At 49.8% G+C, this 20026-nt stretch overlaps 1 protein-coding gene and 1 non-coding gene across 6 annotated transcripts in view; both read left to right on the forward strand.

Annotated features, from left to right (window-relative positions):
* The window catches only part of TP63 (tumor protein p63), a 139234-nt gene that overhangs the window by 110999 nt on the left and 8209 nt on the right, over positions 1-20026 (forward strand). For 3 of the 5 annotated variants that reach the window (XM_053312303.1, XM_053312302.1, XM_053312305.1), the window contains 4 exons: positions 26-162; positions 2182-2264; positions 3666-3802; positions 19142-19299. In XM_053312303.1, coding sequence (XP_053168278.1) covers positions 26-162; positions 2182-2264; positions 3666-3802; positions 19142-19299 — 515 coding nt within the window. Of the gene's footprint in view, positions 1-25; positions 163-2181; positions 2265-3665; positions 3803-10845; positions 11275-19141; positions 19300-20026 lie in introns of those variants that run through there. The other 2 variants (XM_053312304.1, XM_053312306.1) reach the window with 2 other exon arrangements.
* On the forward strand, positions 7005-7080 carry TRNAM-CAU (transfer RNA methionine (anticodon CAU)). The gene has a single exon. It is a non-coding gene; the product is annotated as a tRNA-Met (tRNA).

Genomic DNA, 20026 nt, shown 5'->3' on the forward strand with positions numbered 1-20026 from the left:
GATCTCTGTGTTCTCCACCCTCCAGTGGGCAAGTCCTGGGACGTCGGTGCTTTGAGGCTCGGATCTGCGCTTGCCCCGGCAGGGACCGCAAAGCGGATGAGGACAGTATCCGGAAGCAGCAAGTCTCCGACAGCACAAAGAATGGTGATGGTACGAAGCGCCGTAAGTAGCCAGGAGCAGGTGCCGCTCAAGGCTCTGGCTGGATTAAGGGGACGCAAAGCAGCGAGAGAGAACTGTCTGATTTGGGATCTAGGAGTGAGCAAGCTTCTGAGCTGCACAGAAGCCTTCAACGGACTTGCAGCTACCTGTGTTTAGCATTATAGGCCACAAGGGGGGCATCCCTGGGAAAGGCTGCTGAAGTGATCCCTGCCAGTCATGTGGACTGGTGCCTTAGTGCTGCAGACAAAAGGCCCTTCCCTGCCATGCACTTGAGACAGTGGATGCAGTGAAGAATGAGGCACTATATTTAGGAGTTAAAAGCTAGAAAGATTTGAATCGCTCAGGCGACCTGAGAACAGCCAAAATGTCTTTGCTTGTAACAAAGCCAACTGGCTAGCTAGAAGAGCTGATTTTGTCCTGCATAGTCTGGTCTCCAAGGAAGTCTTCACAGTCTTCTAGTTGTTGCTAGTTTTGGAAAGTGGTGAAACTGTATGGATTATGGTGGCCTTTGGAAGCTTGATAGCTTAGGGGGCTGGGGTTCTCTGCCTTGGGTCCCTAGATGTTGTTGGGCTACAACTCTCATTGCCAGAGGCCATTGTGGCAGGGAGTGAATTCAGTAACATCTGGAGACTCAAGTTTGGGAACCCCTGTCTTAGCAGAGCCTCCATGTTCAAGGGCAGTATTATTTATTTATTTATTTATCACGTTTGTGCACCTCCCCAAACTTTCGTCTCTGGGCGGTTAACAATAGCATAAAGCAAGTTAAAATATATACAAAAACTTAAAACAATTTAACAATTTAAAAATCATCCACAAATTAAAACATTAAAATTTTAAAGAACTGGAAAAAACTTGGGTGAAGAGGTGGGTTTTCAAATGCTTTCTAAAAATTGTCAGAGATGGGGAGGATCGTATCTCAGTAGGGAGCACATTCCACATCCAGTATGCCTCTGAATAGGAATTTCTGGGGGCTGTAAATGGTGAGCGGGCTGTCACTCTCATGCCCACATTGAGGCCTTTCCAGAAGCATCTGGCTGGCCAGGATTGGGCCAGATGGACTTTTGGTCTTATCTAGCCAAACGGCTCTTGCGTTTCTATGTTTATGGAAGTGAGCCTGCTCAAGGAGTGTTAAGGAAGGAAGAGGGGTTTGCATCACTTGTCATACCCGTTTGAATCCCAAGTAGCATTAAGGGATTTGCATATGTTCCCTCCCCTATTAGAAGTGAACCTCTCATTCCGTGTGGGGAGTAATCCTTCGCTCAGGTGTTGGAGCACCTGGTGTCCATGCCGAGGCCTGCAGGTTCAGTCCCTGGCACCTCCAGGGCCAGACCTTTGCCTGAGGTCCTGCAGAGCTGCTGCCAGAAGGATAGTCAATTCTGGGCAAGATGGACCACGGGGCCGACGCAGCTTTATCTGACCGCTTTACCTCACCATTGACTGTTGCTAGCATGCTCATTTCTACTGGGCTGCATGTGTGGTGCTTTGGGTCCTCACCCACTGGGTTTTGTGCCCGTTTCTGCTTGCACGGTGGTGACGTGGGTGGGCTGGAGGACTAGCCCCCCTGACCCCGTCGCCTTCCCTGTTTTTGTAACCAGCCCGTGTGGCTGGGATGGCGTTGCTTCCCATTCTGAGCGATAGGAATGTTCCAACACATTCCTCCCCGGAAAGCCACAAGAAAAAGAATCAAGAGGAGACAGACAGGGTCCTATGCCTTCCCCTCTGCCAGCCCTTCCCTGTTCATAGGTATTTTGGCTGTGGCTGCCCACACGTCACAGATTCACGGCATGCCCATCGCAAAGTCAGAGGTCTCCTTTTGGACCATTCTCTCCCCCCCCCCCCCGCCAAAAAAAATTATTTTCTGGCAGAGTAATTCTGATCTGTTACTGGCATGGATACAGATTATAAAGCACTTCAGAAGCTGAAAGCTCTGCATGGTTCAATGGTCGCAGGACTTCTAGCAATAAGTGCTGTCAAGACAGGCCGTTGGCTCCACTGTGACACTCACTGTGTTTCCCTTGGCAGCTTTCCGGCAGAGCGCGCATGGCATTCAGATGACGTCGGTCAAAAAACGGCGCACTCCAGATGATGAGCTGCTCTACTTACCAGTAAGTGTGCCCTCTGTGGTGCTCCTTTAGCCTCGTCTGTAGGAATTCTCCCGAGAAGAGAGTTCTTGGTTGGCGGAGAGAACTCCCAATTCTCCCCCAAGCTATTTGGCAAATGCAGACCACTCGGAGGCAGCAGTGGTGGATTTAAGGAGGGCAAAGTAGGCCCTTGCCTGAGGCGGCAAAATTTGAGGAATGGGAAACTTTGCCGTTCCTCAGGTTTTACTGCCCCTCTCTGGGGGTGGGGGTGGCAACAGCGGGAGGGGGGAGAGGAAAGTCCCCCTTTTCCTTCTAAAAACCTCTGCTGTGTGGCGGGATCAAGGCAGTGACAGCCTCACAGCGGTGGCTGTGTGGAGGGGGGCGAGGGGAAAATACCAGAATGGGGTGGCACTGGCTGCAGCGGGGGTGAGGGGAAGTTTCTCCTTTTATCTTAAAGCAGCGCGGCAAGGCGGCGAGGGAGAGCTCCATCCAGCTCCCCTCCTCCCTCCCAAATGAGTGCACAACCCTCTCTGCAGCCCATCTGTTTGGAGGGCTTTCCCTTCTGTACCTGCCACAGCCGCTGCTGTGCAGCCTTTGCTGCCTCGATCCCGCCACTGCAGCAGCTTTTAGAAGAAAAGGGGGGACTTTCCTCTGCCCGCTCCCGCTGCTGGGGGTGGCAAATCCTTGGCCGCTAACGGGTAGCAAAAGGCTTAATCCACCCCTGCTCGGAGGAAGGAGGGCTCAGTCCCACTTTGGGCCAGGCTTTGGAGAGGCTTGGAAGCAGTGACTGTTCCTTGCACTGCTCCTGACCTTCCCTGACACCTGGCCTGAAGGGAAAGGGAATCTTGTTTTGCCGACATTGAGGAAGGTGACGCACACACCAGCTCTCTCTCCCTTTGCTTGAGTGACCCCCAAGTGAGACGGACTCTCCCCTCCTGCAAGCCTCCTGTTACAGTAGAGGACTTGGCAATTGTGTGTGTGTGTGGAGGGTGGGGGGACACCACAATCCATTCTGTCTTCCAGGGCAAGTCAGAATGTGTGGGTCCTTGTCTGTTATGTGTCTCTTCTGAGTTTCCAGAGGCATCTGGCCCTCTGGTAGAGGTGTTAAGAACCTCCCTGAGAAACTTCACTTTCCTTATAGAAATCCATTTGGCTTCCCTTGAATAGTTCTCAGATGTCTTGCCCTGGGAGGAACCCTGACATTTACTTTAATTTTTAATAATCATCCTTCAGTAATTCTTCAATAATTCAATAATCAGCACCATCTGAAGAATTAGGAATAGAAAGTTGAATCAGGTGGACTCTGGCCCGGTCCTGTGCAGGCAGCCCTTCAGTTCTACACAGGCTTCCTTGTTAAACTGGAGCTGGTCGTCTTGAAAGCCAAGGTTGTCTTCACTCCGGTTTTTCATTCTCCACTTTGCTCAGGTGCGAGGCCGCGAGACCTACGAGATGCTGCTGAAGATCAAGGAGTCTCTGGAACTCATGCAGTATCTTCCCCAGCACACGATTGAGACATACCGGCAACAGCAGCAGCAGCAGCATCAGCACCTGCTGCAGAAACAGTGAGTACAGCAGCAAGCTGTGCATGTTGTGATGCCTCACAAGGGGGGGAGCATGTGACTTGTCGGGGGGGGGTCCTTGTTGCCGGTCTGTCAGTGGCATGATTGAGAGGCGAGCAGCAGTGGTCCTTAAACTTTGCTAGATGGGAGAGGCCTATTCCAATTCACTTGCTCTTTGGGGACCCCCATATTTTGACATATGGAGAGATTGTTAAAAGCTCCCAGATTAAAATCCAACCGTTGCATTTGTCCACACTGACCCAGTTTGGGAGCAAGCTACTTTTCAAATTAAAGCATTTAAACTAAAAGGAAGTGTACGTCTTCAGCATGTGAGGGGGAATGTCTAGGTATTTTATTTAGAGAATTTATCCCCCCACCTTTGGGGCTGAAGCACGCTTCTTTTGTACCCACCACTCAACCCCTGGTGGTTTTTACAATACTGTAAAATCACAACATTTTGTATAGATTAAATTACTAAAAACAAAAGAGGGAAATCAAAGAAGTCAAAAATCAGCAGCAAAACTATTGGAACTACCCACATTAGAAATTCTAAGAATTCAATAAAGCCACCTGTTCGTCAGCATCCTCTCTTTTGTTGGAGTCTTGGCGATCGCCTAAAAGTTCTCTGATGGTGCCCAGACCAGAGCTTAAGAACCAGTGATCTAGAGCAAACCCTTGAATAACTGCTTGTTGCATCTTGAGAATATTTATATAGTGATTTTCAGCTAAAAGTTCTCAAAGTAGGGGGGTTTTTTGGGTGGGGGGAGCAGGTAGAGGTGTAAACCCTGTCCCAAAAGGGCTTTTACACTCTAACAATTTGTTGTAGTACGAACTAATCAGCCTACTTTCCTTTCACTTTGTCTATATCTGGACTAAATCTGGTGCAAATCGAGGTCCACAAGTTAGGTCTCTTGCGCCTCAAATGTTCACGTGTCCACCACCTTGGATCAGGGTGGATGTCATCAGTACAAACTGCACCATTGAAGTGTCCCTGTGGGTCACTCACTACAGCTGTTCCAAATTTGGTTCAGATCAGTTATATGTACAGTCCTCAAGTTAGTGCACTTGGTGCCTCAAAGGTTTACATGTCTGCCATCTTGAATTGGGGTGGATGACATCATCACATTCTTTGCCATTGAGGTGTCCCTACAGCTGTAGCAAATTTGGTTCAAATTGGTTAAGCGGTTCACAAGTTAGCCCACTTGCGCCTCAAAAGCTTACACGTCTGCCATCCAAGAGCCCCTGGTGGCGCAGTGGTAAAACTGCCGCCCTGTAACCAGAAGGTTACAAGTTCGAACCTGACCAGGGGCTCAAGGTTGACTCAGCCTTCCATCCTTCCGAGGTCGGTAAAATGAGTACCCAGAATGTTGGGGGCAATATGCTAAATCATTGTAAACCGCTTAGAGAGCTCTGGCTATAAAGCGGTATATAAATGTAAGTGCTATTGCTATTGCTATTGCTATCTTGAATCAGGGTGGATGACATCACAAACTATGCCATTGAGGTGTCCCTGTGTGTCACTCACTGCAGCTATATGTAATTTGGTTTAAATTGGTTAGACAGTCCACAAATTAGCCTGCTTGTGCCTCAGATGTTCACGCGGCCACCATCTTGAACTGGAGTGGATGATATAATCACACACTGTGCCATGTGGGCATACCTTTGTGTCCCTACAGCTGTAGCAAATTGGTTTAAATCGGTTAGGCGGTTCACAAGTTAGCCCACTTGTGCCTCAAAAGTTTGTACATCTGCCATCTTGGATTGGGGTGGATGACATCATCACAAACTACACCATTGAGGTGTCCTTACATGTCACTACAACTGTGCCTGATTTGGTTCATATTGGTCCAGGTGTTGCAAAGTTGATGGAGGGGACACACGGATACACACACACACACACACACACACACACACACACACACACACACACAATATGCCGGGTGATCTCATAAGCCTACTGGAAACTAGGTTAAAAAGAAAAAAGAAAAGAACGTGATGAGGTTTGATTGGAGATGCTGAGCTTGAACCTGCTAGAATCCAGCTGGAAGGTGCAAGTCACGTCCAAAAAGGGAGAGCTTCATGGACAGTTCAATCGCTTGTGGCAAGATTCCCCAGATATGCTTTTCAGCAACCAGCCCTCCATCAGCACATTTGCTTGTGGATTCTGAAAAGCTGGCTCAGGGCTTGGTCTGTATGCATTTGGGTGTCCCCTTACGGCTTGAGAGATTTCCCCTGAAGCATGGGGATTCTTCACCAGAAAAAAGTGTTCTCATAAGCAGAGCTGCATGGAAGTAAATGAGGGCCTTTGCTCTTGGTGCTGACAAAATTGCTTTGTGCTAATTACTGTTTTTTGCTCTTATGGTAGGCAAAGCTAGCAGTTTTAGATTACGATAATGAAGGGAAAAAACCCAGCCCAAGCCTGTGTGCCTCTGAGCTTGTGCATTTGGTGAACTCGGCTTCAAGTTGTACAGTAGGGATCTTGCAGACCTGGGCTGGGTCTCTCAAGACATCCAGGCATCCCAAGAAGCAGGGTCCCCCCCCCCAAGAGCACCCTTCGCCGCATCCACACTTCTGTGTGTCAGTGTGCAGGCAGGGCTTCTGAACATGCTCTCGGGGACGCTCTCTGGGAGTGCAGCATCCACACTTCTTATAATGCCTGAACAGAGCTTGAGTCTTCTCCCGTTGAATCCCCAATCTGGAGCCCTAGAGCATTTCATTTGCTGGATCACTTGGCTGCTGAAAGGCAGGAGAGAGGGGCCGGAATTCAGTGAGTGTGTGTGCACATGCTGCTTGCTTTGCCCTGCGCCCCACCACCTCGGTTTCCAATTTCTTTTGAAGGCAAAACACTGTGCCTATGGGAAAGTACTGTCTTGGATGCAGCAACTGCCGAGTTGTTTCCTTAGAGTCTGTTCTGTGGCTGCACATCTAACGGTCTTTTAAGGATGCGTGCGGGGAGTTTGTTATTCCCAAGATAAGCGTGGCCCCTCTGCTTCACCTCCTCCCTCTAAAAGTGAGGAGCCACATGTGTCCTTGTCATCTACAGGATTGAGTAGGGTGTGGCAGGCCACTAGGGAGTCTCTGGGAGAGGAGAGCTGGTCTTGTGGTAGTGAGCCTGAATTGTCCCCTTGGCTAAGCAGGATCTTCCGTGGCTTACGTTTGGATGGGAGACTACCTGTGAGCACTGGAAGATCTTCCTCTTTGGGGTGGGGCTGTAGCTCAGTGGAAGAGCATCTGCTTGCCTCATATGCAGAAGGTCCCAGGTTCAATTCCTGGCATCTCCAGGTGGGGCTGGGAGAGACGCCTTCCTGAAATCTTGGAGAGCTGCTGCCAGTCTGCGTAGACACTACTGAGTTGGATAGACCAATCGTCTGACTCAGTATGGCAGCATTGGCAGCTTCCTGTGTTCCTAGGGGATGGAGGGGCATACTGTAATGTAGAATATTTTATCATCTGCAGTTGAAAAGCAAAATAAAGATGAGTTTGGTTTTGCATCCTAATGTGAATTATTTAAATAGACAGAATTCTGTTTATATCATAAGAAATTTAGCCTTATCCCTCGCTGATATATCTGTTTCTGCGTTGCTTAGTGTGCCTTGTCATAGGAAGAGCATGGGAATCCAGAGGACTAGAAACTTGATGCTTCTCTGTTTAGAGGCTTTCCATAAATGCATCTTAGTACATATCAGCACAGGTTTTGCTAGAATTCCTGAAATAGAACATTTCTCTGACATTGCCCATCTCCCTCATCTGCTTCATTCTTGTTTACAACAAATGTTGTGTGATCATGTGTGAGCATGAGAACAGCTGATTTTTTTCCCCAGGGTTCAGGCAGGTGAGATGAAATCTGGCCCAGTTCATTGATGCTAGGGCTGCACTGAATAAGCTCAAGTTTCAATTTTTCAGCCCAAAAATAAGGATTTGGATGGGCTGGAAATATTTCCAAAAAACAAACAAGGGGGAAAAAACCAAATGAACTTCTGATCTCTCTGTTGAGGGCCAGCAATGTCAGTTGAAAGTGAGGGCAAGTTGGGTCAATATTAAGTGAATTGCTGGATATTTTTTGCAAGTAGGACTGAAACATGGTCCCAAAGGGGTGACCTTCTTTTGACACTGGCAATGCCTTTCATGAGAAACTATGACTGGATTTGACTGAATCCAAATGGATGCAATAGAAATTTCCCTTTGTCCCTGTTGAAGCAAGCCAATGTTACATTTTTTAGAAAATAGTAGGGTTATAAGTAGCTCCCTGTTCTGCACATTGACACAAAGAATGCCACAAAGCACATTAAGACTTAACTGAACTGATTTTCGGAGTGTGTTCTCAGGAAGTGATTCTAATCCATGTTGCCTGTTGTGATTGGGCCAGAGGTGTGTGGCTTATTCTGGGTCACCTTAATCCCAAGCAAGGCTATGGAGAGCCATTTACCAGGTGTGAGACGGTGAGCCTCTAAAGCCAGGATTCTCCCCGCACCCCCATTCTCCTAGCAGGCAACGTCCTTTTGCCCAGGGGACCTGGCCTTGCAAGGTCAAAGTGTCTGCACGGATGCCAGTGTGTGCATGCTCCACGCAAACTTCAACTTGGGCTGGATTTGTCCCAGTTTAGCATGTTGGGTATGGGGCACTGCAGCTGTTTCTGGACAAGTGGCATGGACTGAAACGGGGCAAGTACTCTGCGGATGGATTTGTCAGCATGTTTGGGGAGGGTTTTGGTGTGCTGTGCTTTGCTTCTATGTACAGCCTTGTTTAGACAGCCTCAGCTCTTGGTAGAAGCAGGACAGAGGAGAGAAAGCCTCAGCAAAACAGAGGAGAGCTTCATGGTTGAGAGCTGTTTTTTAAGGGCCTAACTAAAGAGGGATCTGCCCAGGGTATGTGCCAGTTGTTGTGGAAGCAAACTCCGTACCAGTGGTCAGTAAAACACAACCTTTATTAAAATGAAAAATGTAAATGTTAAAAAACAAAACAAAACACTACTCACTTTTAAAGGGGGTAGGAGGAATCAAAGCTGTAATTGCTTTGATGACTGCTTATTCTCCTAATATAATGCAAATGGTTGGCTGTGATTATAAACCTTAAAGGACACACCTCACCTTTTTGCCTACAACCATCCGGGCAGAAGTTTGCAGGGTTTTCACAGGAATCTTCTCTCTTCATCAGAAGGAAACAGTAGCTTGCATAAAATTCCTAAGCAATGAGACAGAGAGAGAGAGAGAGAGAGATGGGAAGCTGCACTTGTTCTCAAGGTCAAAAGGAAAGGGGGGAATAAATTGGCACGAGGGGAACATTTTAAGATGGCGACCCTTTGAAAGCATGATTAGCCATCTGGTTTTGTTGCCTGCCTACAGTGGCAAACCAGGGCTGTCAGCCACTTGCCAGGCTATGATGGCCAGGGGCTGGCTGCTGGATGGGTCGCAGTCTGTGCCTGTGGGAGGTCGAGGGAGTATGAGGCTTTTAAAACAAAAAAGCCCTCCCCTGGAGCATCTGAGGCTGCCATGGTTCAGAGCCCAGCTCAGGGCTGCCTACTCCAGCACAAGCTCTCGAGGTTCTGGAGTGGAGCCCCTGCAGTTCTAACCAGAGGTGCTGGTGGGTGGGTGTCTTCTGTGTGCACAGCCTGTGTCCCACCATGGAGCTGTCATCAGCCCCACTCCTTTTTGGAGAGAGGGACAGACCCGGCTTTGGCCAGTCATAACACAGGCTCCGAGAGGTCAGGCGTGGCCCGTGGCCCTGCCTCCTTGACTTTATAGCAGAGCATCCATCTTTGCATTGGGTTTGAGGGGTGGGCCGCGGAGGTGCTCCCAATGAGCAAGATGTCCTCTCAGCCTGGGTTCTACTGCCAGGACCTCTAGAATGGTGCTTAGCATCTCCCTCGATGCACCTTCCTCTGCTCTTCGTGTTCCTTTTTCGACTTTGTTCTTTTGTGCATGGTTTTCTGACTTCATGTCAAATACCTTCATGATCGTAGGAACTTTTAACATCCTGATTTTCCTCATTTGGTTGTGGCCATGTCGGGTTCTTACACGGGCAAAGGCACAAGGTGGTGACAGTCAGGTGTTGCTTTCATTCTGAGGCCATGAAGTGCAGATGGGTAGTTTCCTAATGAACTTGGAATCTTAGCGCAAGAGAGAACTTTTCCAGGCATGGCTGCTTTGAAGCCCGCTGAGCTATGCTGCAGATGACTCCTGCCGCTTGAATCCTGTCATTGCCCTTGGGGAGGATACTTACGCAGCCTTTTAACAGAGCTCCCTCATCATCAGTACGGTGCTTCCTTTAATATTCAGCCAAATTTTTCCTTTGTTCAGTTTCAATCCATTAAAAATGGTTTCAGCTGGTGCAGCTGAGGTCCCTCTAAGCATCTCCCACAGCTGGGTAACTCCTTTCTTAAAATGTTGCCAAATACTCACAACTGAGGTGTTTGATTTACCTGGAACTTGTCTTTCACTCTGTCCCCAAAGTGGATCATTAGGATTGTTAATGTCCTTTGGGGTCCTGTGTGAGCATGGGCAGGCAAGATAAAAGCATGTCATTAATATATCAAGAAAGCAAATGAATCGGAGGGCCAGAGCCGTCTCCATCAGAGAGTAGTAGGCGAAGGGAGGCTTCTGTGCATCACTTCTAGGCTGGCCTTTCCAGCACTTGGCAGTAGTCTTTCAAGGGATATCCTGAGGCTGTGGCCAGAGAGATGGAAAGTGCTTGGATGCCATCCAGTGTTCTCTCTAATTCTTTTCATCTGTGTGCGGAATGAGTTTTGTTCTGGGTGACAGGATCAAGGCAGTGTGCATGCACCATGTGCATTCAGAGTGGGGCCTTCTTGATTCAACCTGAGCGGGATCTAGAATTAACTGAGCGGACATCCAAAAACTTGTGAGCGTGCACACATGCCCATGCCTTAGAGGGAACACTGGTGCCACCCATGCCACGCCCTGGTCACACAGACTGCCCAAGCTGTTTTCTTCTCCTCTTCCCGACTGTGATCATGAAGGTATTTCCCTCCTCCCAGTTTGCTTTGGTTCTTCATCTTCTCTCCTTTCTGGTTCCTTCCTTCTCTACAGTCTTCTCTCGGCGTGCTTCAGGAGCGAACTTTCAGAAACAAGGAGGGAGCCCCCGAAAAGAAATGAAGCCAGCCTCAAACATTCCAGCCCCCCCAACCCTTCCGTCTGCTTGTAAACCAAACTGGTGGGCTGGGGAGAGTTCATGGCTGTCCATCTCCCTGATCTTAAAACAATGGGCTGTAGCTTAGCAAAACAGCTGGATTGGAATTGGGCAGACAGAGAACAAACTTGTGTAAGGATCAAGTTTTGCAAGAGGAGGTGCTTCTGCAGCTCACTTGGCCCTAGATTTGCCATTGAAAGGTCTGGAACCGTCTTCCTGAGTTGTAAAATACGTTGTTTCTGTTCTTTTCCACCCTTTTTCTATATTTGTGAAAATTATCAAATGTTTTCTCTGAGCAGGCCTCAATCTTCAAGCATTTGGACTCCTTAACTTTGTATTGAGACAAAGTTGTGTGTTTACGTATTGAGACACAAATGCAGCGTGTGACAGCACCAATGTCATTTGTATATCGAAGAGCTCTTAAAGCTGGTCCGAGACTAGTAATGTGTATAGAATTCAGATCCATATTTCTGCTGGGCAGATGGATGTTAGGAGCACATTGAGGTCAGACTAATTGTGTTCTCTGTAGAGTTCTTTGCATCTGCACATGGTCCACAACTTTTCTACCTTGTTTGCAAAAGATATTTTATGAAAACCTCTTAAATGTTGAAGGAAAGTATCTCTTGGGTGGAGCTGGATTTTGGGCTACCCTCAGGAGCACTCTTTGTTTCCCCACTTGGTCTTCACTGCATGGGGAGGCCTCCAGACTGTAGCAAAAGATTGATCACTGCTCTACCTGCAGTTCTTCGCATTCCACCAAAATCAGACAGATTACAATAGTGATGGTCGTCAGATTACATTCTTAGCCCTAAGGTGGATTTCTGTATTGAGAATGCAGTTTTGAATCTACCATTCCACAACGAAAATAAATGGACTGTTTGTGTGGTCACAATCCAGACCAGGGGTTCTCCACATTGGGTCTCCAGATGTTACTGGACTTCAACTCCCATAATCCCCTGCCCCAGTGGCCTTTGGTTGGGGATTATGGGAGTGGAAGTCCAATAACATCTGGGGAGCCAACGTTGAGAACCCTGGGTCCAGACTGTGGGCTAGTCAGAAAATATGAAATTGCCCTTGATGTTTCAGTTGGTGGCTGACATCCAGGGCAGTGTTGTGCACGTAACACTGTGCTGTGGGGCTGCTGCCACCTTCAAAGGCAGCATCGGGGCTGCACAAATGAGTGGTTACAAAGTAGCACTTTACAGATTTTTGACATTCAGGACAGCATGGAAATCTCCAGAAGTGCTTGCATGTGTGTAGCCTTGGTGCTGCCTTTGAAGGGTGCAGAAGCGCGCAGCGCTGTGCCGTGTTCCATGGGTTGGTTCTGCCCCACATTCTGCTACGCCTGCTTTCTGGCATAAACCAGTGAATTTCTAAAATCAGTTTTGCAATGGGCTTCTGTGAAGTTTGCCCCAGTTTTCCGTCTGAGCTCCTGCTCCTCCCCACTTAGGGGCTACTGGTCCACACCCGTGTCTGTGCACACTGCTTAAATGGCAACACAACAAGGCATCTGCATGTGGCTGTGTGGCTGCATCCAGATTCCTTTCTCTGTTGTGATTTCAGTCAATGTGCAGTGCACATGGAAAAGGTCAGGCTGATCCCAAATGGGTGCTCCTCTCGAAACTAGGTCTGCTAACGCAGAATCCAGAAGCCCAGGCAGAATGGTGTATCAGAACTGGCTTTGCCTTGTAGCCAGTCCCGAGAGGAAGTCCCGATAGGCATGCAGCACTGTGGCTGCAGCTCCTCCTGTGGGCTGCTTCTGCCTTTGCAAAGCCACCGAAAGCTGCAGCCTGTGAGCTGGCAGTGGCAGGAGTGGCCCTCGCAGACGGAGGAAGAATGACATCCATGTCCATGGTTGATTAGTCCAGTCCATAACTGCACCTTGGTCTGGTGTGAGTCCTTCTACGAGATGGATCATTGGGGTGGGGGGGTGTCAGTTGTGCCGATACAGTGCGGCCAACACCCACTGGCCACATGGGTTGTGATGATCCCCATGCTGATCCCTGCTGGTTGAAGAGTTGAAGCCAAGCAGCTATGGCACTGGATCAGTCCCAGTTCACCCAGGTAGGAGGGTTTCATGCTCTCCAAAGGGGGGGAGCAGGGAAGTGTGCAAATAAAGTCTGCAGTGGAGTCAGCAAAGGCGACAGCGTCCAAAGTGGGGGGCTAGCTAGCGATTGGTGTAGCTGAGCAGGGCATGTGGGTTCCATGGCTGAAGGTTGTCTGTGCTATCCCTGGCACCTGCAGCGTCCTGTGTTCACACAGCAGCAGGTGAGAGTGATTGCCGGATGAGCCTGGGCTGTACAGTGCACAGGCTGGCCATCTCCAGGAGGGCTCACGGCACAGGGGGGCCCAGTTGGCAGTCCTGGGCTAGACAGACCTGTGGACTGACTCAGCGGAAGGCAGCGTTCGGCACTTTCCTATCCCCCCCCCCTGAAATGTTGTGTCATGGCGGGGGCTCTCGAATTTGGGTCCTGAGGGGTTGGACTAAAACTCCCATCGTCCCCAGCCACAGTGCCCTGGGGGTGATGGGAACGGTAGTCCAACATCATCTGGGGACCCAAGTTTAAGAATCCCTGCTGTATAGCTTTGAGTGTCTGTTTTCCTGGTTCACACTTCATGCACTTCTGCTTTGCAGCTAGATTGCAGAAGCAGTGCATGACGCTGCTGTCTAGCCTAGGGCTGTGCGCGGGCCAGATGATCAGATTGATCCCACTAGTGATCTTGGCCATTTTTGCACCGCACACATGATGCAAAGAAAGTTGGCCAGTATCACATTAAGCCAATAACCGTTACTGGCTCAATGAATCAGAGTGGGGGACTTACCTGTACAGAAGAGCTGGCTTCCTTGAAGAAACCTCCCAGCAGCTGGAGCAGCAGCGTTTAAAAATGCTGTCTCTTTTTTTCCTGGTACTGACCAAGAATGCACCAGGAAAGGCAACAATGTCATGACAATGCATTCTTTTTCTGGTGCATTACTGACCACGTCTGTCATTCAGGGAGTGACCATTTCCCCCCCACCCCAGTAATGCGTGAGGAAAGGGTCATGATGTCGTCATGTTGCATCCTTTCCTGGTGAATTACTGGTCAGAATGAAGAGGCAGCATTTTAAAATGCTCCTGACGGCCAGACGATGAAGCAAACCGTCGCTTCTGAAAAGGTAAGCCCCACCTCCCTTCCATCCTATTCTGATGAGATGCTGATACGATACAGCATTGCATCAATCAGTTCACCAGTGCTTGGTGATGTTTGTTTCCTCCAGAATTGTACGTGGAGGAAAATGCCCCCGTAGGGCTTGCATATTGCCTCCGCTTCAATTATCAGGCTGATTCCATGTGTGGCCCTAGCCTACTCTTGATACCGTTTAATATGCAGCTCAGGAAGTAGAAATGGGGCAGTTCGACCACTTTCTACAAGGTGCCACAACGGCCTGCAGAAGTTTCTTTCCTGACGGGGGAGTCTTGCTCTCCTTGACCATGTGCCATCTTGCCTTAATGGCACAGGCGCCCGAGGGACCAACCTCCCTGTAAAGGAGCATCCCTCTCCAGCACCCACCACACAGGCCTTTCTGCAACCAGCAATGCCACAAATCAAGATCTGCTGATAATCAGTGTTGGGCCTTAGGATCTGGAAGGGCCACAGTGAGTTGGCTCAAGGTTCAAAGCTGTTGCTCTGCTTAATCTTCCCTGGAGTTCTTGCGCCATCCTTGGGTATTTTGCATACTGGGTTCTCTCCAGGCTGAGAAGATCTTAAAGGAACTTTGTCTTTAGGGAATCCAGCCACTAGTGCCCTCTATAAACAACCAAGAAACTTTTCATGCTAAGAATTCCTCCTTGGATTTTCTGTTTTCCTCTGTGAATGTGTGGTGCTAACTTTCAATAAACTTTTGCATCTTTGAGTGCCTTTTTATCTTTGCTTTCCCTGTCTCTTCTTCTTTCTTACAAGAGTTTACTGAGTGTTCTCACTGCCCTTATTACTCACTGTTCTTTGTCATGCACACACCCTCGTTTGCTGCCTGAATTTGTCCCCTTTTGGAGACATTTTTGTAGTAGGTCACATTAGGCTGGGTTTGCACAAACAATTCAGTTGAACACTCTTTCATTCTTATAAAGAGAGCACCACCTCTTTTTATTTGTTTTTGTTATTGGTGCACAATTTAAAAAAAAAAATCCAGTCAAGAATAAAAGCAATTAAGTAAAATCCACCTTAAAATATAATAAAAGCAAGCAAAACACAACTAAAAGCATGACGGTTTTGTGGAACCTTCCGTAGCCAAAAGCTTGTCTAAAGAGAAATGTTAGAGAGGAGGAGAGCTGGTCTTGTGGTAGCAAGCATGATCTGTCTCCTTAGCTAAGCAGGGTCCGCCCTGGTTGCATATGAAAGGGAGACTAGAAGTGTGAGCACTGAAAGAGATTCCCCTCAGCAGGGGATGGAGCCGCTCTGGGAAGTGCATTTAGATTCCAAGTTCCCTCCCTGGCAGCTTCTCCAAGATAGGTCTGAAAGAGATTCCTGCCTGCAACCTTGGAGAAGCCGCTGCCAGTCTCTGAAGACAGTACTGAGCTAGATAGACCAATGGTCTGACTCAGTGTATGGCAGCTTCCTATGTTTTAACCAGACAGTGAAAAGGGGCCCTCTGAATATCCAGGGGAGAGGAGCACTGTTCCCTCTAAGGCATGCGCACATGTACATGCTCACAAGTTTTTGGATGTCCACTCAGTTCATTTTAGACCCTGCTCAGGTTGAATCAGGAAGGCCCCACTCTGAATGCACATGTGCGCACACACTGCCTTGATACTGCCTCCCAGAACAAAACTCATTCCACACAGAGATGAGAAAAATTAGAGGGACCACTGGGGAGGAGTTCCAGAACTTAGACCTCACCACCTAAAAGGCCCCGGCCCGGAACACTGCCAACCCCACCTCAGCTCGTGGCAGGACTTGAAGTGGGCATCCTCCCAAAGTTCTCAATCTTTGAGCAGGCTCAGATGGGACAAGGCGGTCCTTCAGATTTGTGCATTGTGTGCTACAAAGTACAAGAGGGAGGATGGAGGAGAGGACGGGAGAAAACGGAGGCAGGGAAACGGGAAGAACAGGTGATGCTTATTTCAGCTATGCATATTCTGCTTTGGTTAGAGCAAGGGATTCTGCTCAAGGCTTCAGTGGAAGTGGTGGGCGTTGAGGAGGGATTTGAAGGAAGAGAGGAAGCGCTTGCCCCCATTTTTCATGAGAGAGATGCATGGGTGAGAACTTAGTTGGCCCTCGCCTCTTTCCATCTGGTGGGCTACTGGAGGAAGCAAAATGCTGGACTAGAGGGGCTTTGGGCTTGATCCAGCAGGGCTGCTCTTATGCTCGTAAGTGCTCAGGTACCAGGCTCCACACTGTAGGATGGGGTTCCCAGACTTCGGTCCGCAGCCTTCAGCCATTGTGGCTAGCTGAGGAGGGTGGTATTGCAGCAACACCGGGTGGCCCAAGAGTGAGAAGCCCTGCCGTTAAGCCTTAGTCACGAGAACTCCTGGGCGTGCAGCGCCACCCGTGGAGGGTCCTCTTGGTTCCTTCCTAGCCTTGGATCTGGCACACACGGCGATGCAGCCAGGGTGTGTGTGTGTGTGTGTGTGTGTGTGAAACCTGCTAGAATGATGCCTGGGGAAGAGACCGTAGCTTGGAGGCTGAGCACAGGCTGTGTGGGTAGAACATTCCCAGTTCCATCCCGGTCACCTCCAGTTGAAAGGAGAGGGAGGAGCAGGGCTTGGAAGGGGTTACCTTGTTGGTGGGGGGTGAGGAGACACACACACACACACACACAGAGACAGTGCTGAGCTGGATATGGACCAGTGGTCTGATCCTTTATTAAGGCAGCTTCATATGAGGGCCCCTGGACTGCCACATATATATTATTAATGGACTAAATGAACTAAATGCTGCAAATCTTTAGATGCTGTTCTTCAGCTGAACATAAATGCTTGCAAAGCAATTGACATAGCAAAAGAACTCTGGGGATGGTTCCCTATCCCAAAAGCACTCGCCATCTTGGAAGAAAACACTCACAGCAACCCAAGAGGGACACTAGGCCTGGCTGTAGAGATCGTCAAGCTTTTGGGAGGACTAGAGGCCTCAATTAGAGGCCTTGGGCTGGGAATCAACTGGGAGCTCCTTACCTGGAAGTAGGAAGGAGAGGGGCTGATTTAGCGCAACACGCCAGGGAATCTAGTCTTGTTGAAGTGCTTGGATCTGACTGCCTGGTTCTTGGGGTTCCCGGGGAAGGGTTTGACTAGAATGGAAGCAGCGGTTGTGGTGCCCATCTAGTTTTCCTGATCATCCAATTATTAAGAAGAAGTTGTTGTTAAAGCGTTAAATAAATCTAAAAAATCAATTAAATAAAGAGTGTTACTCCTTATTGGGTCCTGCCCTAGTCACACGTCCCGGAAGGCTTAAGAGTGCTCAAGCCTTTCTTCTAGGGAGGGGCTTTCTGCTTTACTCTCCCAGGAAATTCCCTTGGGAGGGTGAAGCTGCTCATTTTAAAAAGGGGGTGGTGTCCGCCTACCCAGGACGACTCCTCAAAGCTCGAGGAGGGGTTTTGTATTATCTCCCCCCACCCCTTGATTGTTACGCTGGCTGAATCGGCTCTCCCCCTGTTAAATCGAAGAGCCACCACCTGAAAAGATGCCCCTTTGCCCAGGTAGCAGGGGTGGAGAGTTAGCCTAACCCTGCTTCCTGGAACATAGCCTTGTGAAATACATCTAGTGGGCTGTCACAGTGATCAGGAATTGGTGGAGATAAACGCCCACCCTCCACAGGTGCATGGATCTCGTCCTAGACAGCAGCAGTAGCAGCCAGCTCCTGTGTGAGTGAGTGTGCACGCTTAGCAGTGTGTGTGTGTGTGGGGGGGGGTTTGCACTGAGAAAAGGGAGGCAGGCAGCTCAAAGAGAGGCACCCAGGAGGAGGAAGGCTGCCCTGCCGTGGCTGCAGAGCCCCCAGCAAGAGAAACGGCTTTGCAGTCCACGCTGCTGCCTCCTCCCTTGAGCCAGATAAGGAAAGCTGGCTGGGCGCTTTGCTAACTAAAAGGGCGGTGGAAGTTCTGGGTGACAGCCATGTGGGCCTTGGGGGAAATGGGGCTGTTCGGAAGACAAACGCTTTTCGCTGGACAGTAGCTTGGAAACCCAACTTTTATTCCCCCCCAGCCCCTACACACGCACACAAGGGCTGGCCCAGAGTATCCCTCACATTTGCAGTCTGTGAAAGTAGGGGGAGCTGTTTCATGGATTTGGGGACAGCGGGTGAAATTGGGTGGAAGGCAAAACTCCGCAGCTGGTCAGGCCTGCCCAGGCCCCGGTCGGCACAATTCTGTGGTGCCACGTAGTGTTCTGGGGGCTTGTGGGGCTGCGGGGAGTGGCAGGCACTGGGAAGCAGCTGGGGCAGCATTGAGTTTCACCCCACCCAACTCCCTTCCCTACTGCTGAAAACTGGGCTTCAGACCCCATTTCTCTCCCCGCCCCCCAAACCATTCCAACTAAAGGTTCTAATTGGAGAATGCCGGGCTCAGTTGCAGCTCGGCTAGAAACAGGTCTTGCTGGCAGGCTAGTTTTCTACGTGGAGGAGATCTTACACGGGGGCGGCCTCCATAAGGGCTGCCATGTCCCCCGGAATTTAGGGTAGCCCCCAGATTTGGGCTCCTCCACCCGGCTGCTAAATTCCACCCGGATTTATACGGATTTCAAATGCGCTGCCCGGATTTCACTCTGGATCTGATCCCATGGGAGGGCAGAGGAGGAGGGAAAGTATGCAACATCTGTCAAATAAATCAGTAAATAAAATGCAAATAAGTCGCTGCATAATTTGCATACTATGCAAATTAGGCCACCTGGATCTGGGAAGCTTGAATATGGCAACTCTAGCCTCCGGTCATGTGAGCCCCACCCACCGTTTGAGGCAGCCACAGCCAGAAGCAAGCTCACCACCTCCGTGACAGCCTGGCAGCTGGCCATCCTGACTATATTTGTGTGTTGTGTTATTTTATTTTTCACACTTACAATACAAGTCACTCGAGCGCCCCCCCCCCCCCCAGGTTAGAACCTCCGGGATCTGTCTGAGCTGAAAGACATCCGGAATGTGAACACTGGCCACGTTGGGCCTGGTGCTAGCTCGCTCCTGCGGCCACCTAGCATCTGCTTGATTCCCCCGCCCCGCCCTTGTGTTTTGCAGTAACTCCATCCAGGCGCAGTCTTCGTATGGCTCCAGCTCTCCACCCCTTGGCAAGATGAACAGCATGAACAAGCTGCCGTCCGTCAGCCAGCTCATCAACCCCCAGCAGCGCAATGCCTTGACGCCCACTACCATCCCTGACGGCATGGGAGCCAACAGTAAGCAGGATTGGGCTTCCGGGACTCTGCCGCCTGTCCCGGAGGAGTTGCCTAGGGAAGGCTTGAGGAACGGCAGCCCCGGCTGGCATCCGGACCAGCAAAGCGCTTGCGTTCAAGGCCGCTGAGCTCCGTCCGGAGCTTGCCTTCCAGACTGGTGTGGCCGTGGTGCAGCAAGGGGCACCGCCTGTGGCGGCCCCTTGCTGGGGGCTTCTGGGCAAGAGTGCCGTTTTGAGCACACACACACACCCCACCGTGGCTTTGTGCAGCTAAGCAGTCTTCTTGCCCTAGTGCAACTTAGCTCATTGTGCAAGCACTTGGTTAGCCTGGTTGTCAGCCAGTGAGCAGAGACGCACAAATCCAGGGGACCTGGACCAGCCAGAATTTTAGGAGAGGAGTATTCCACGGGATCCAGCAGGTGCAGCTGCTGCTGAAATGGAGTGGAGGCGGGAATGCATTGAGCCTCCACTGCAGGGGCCTGGGTGGTTTCCAGGTAGCAAGCCTTACAACACACAAAGTGGTGTACACTGCGACATTTTGTGTGCCAAATTCAACCCGCAGTTGAAATCCATTATAAGGTCCGTTCTAAGGCGTTACAGGCAAATGCAGCTTTTAGGATTTTTTTTTTAATGCTGGTGCGATGTTATAGGGCTGTAACGCAGCAATAACATCTGGAAGAAGGCACTGGAAATGTGTACGGCACCTTGCTTACAGCACAGGGACTGTGCTG

This window comes from Hemicordylus capensis, chromosome 3, assembly GCF_027244095.1.
Source record: "Hemicordylus capensis ecotype Gifberg chromosome 3, rHemCap1.1.pri, whole genome shotgun sequence".
NCBI classification, from domain to species: domain Eukaryota; kingdom Metazoa; phylum Chordata; class Lepidosauria; order Squamata; family Cordylidae; genus Hemicordylus; species Hemicordylus capensis.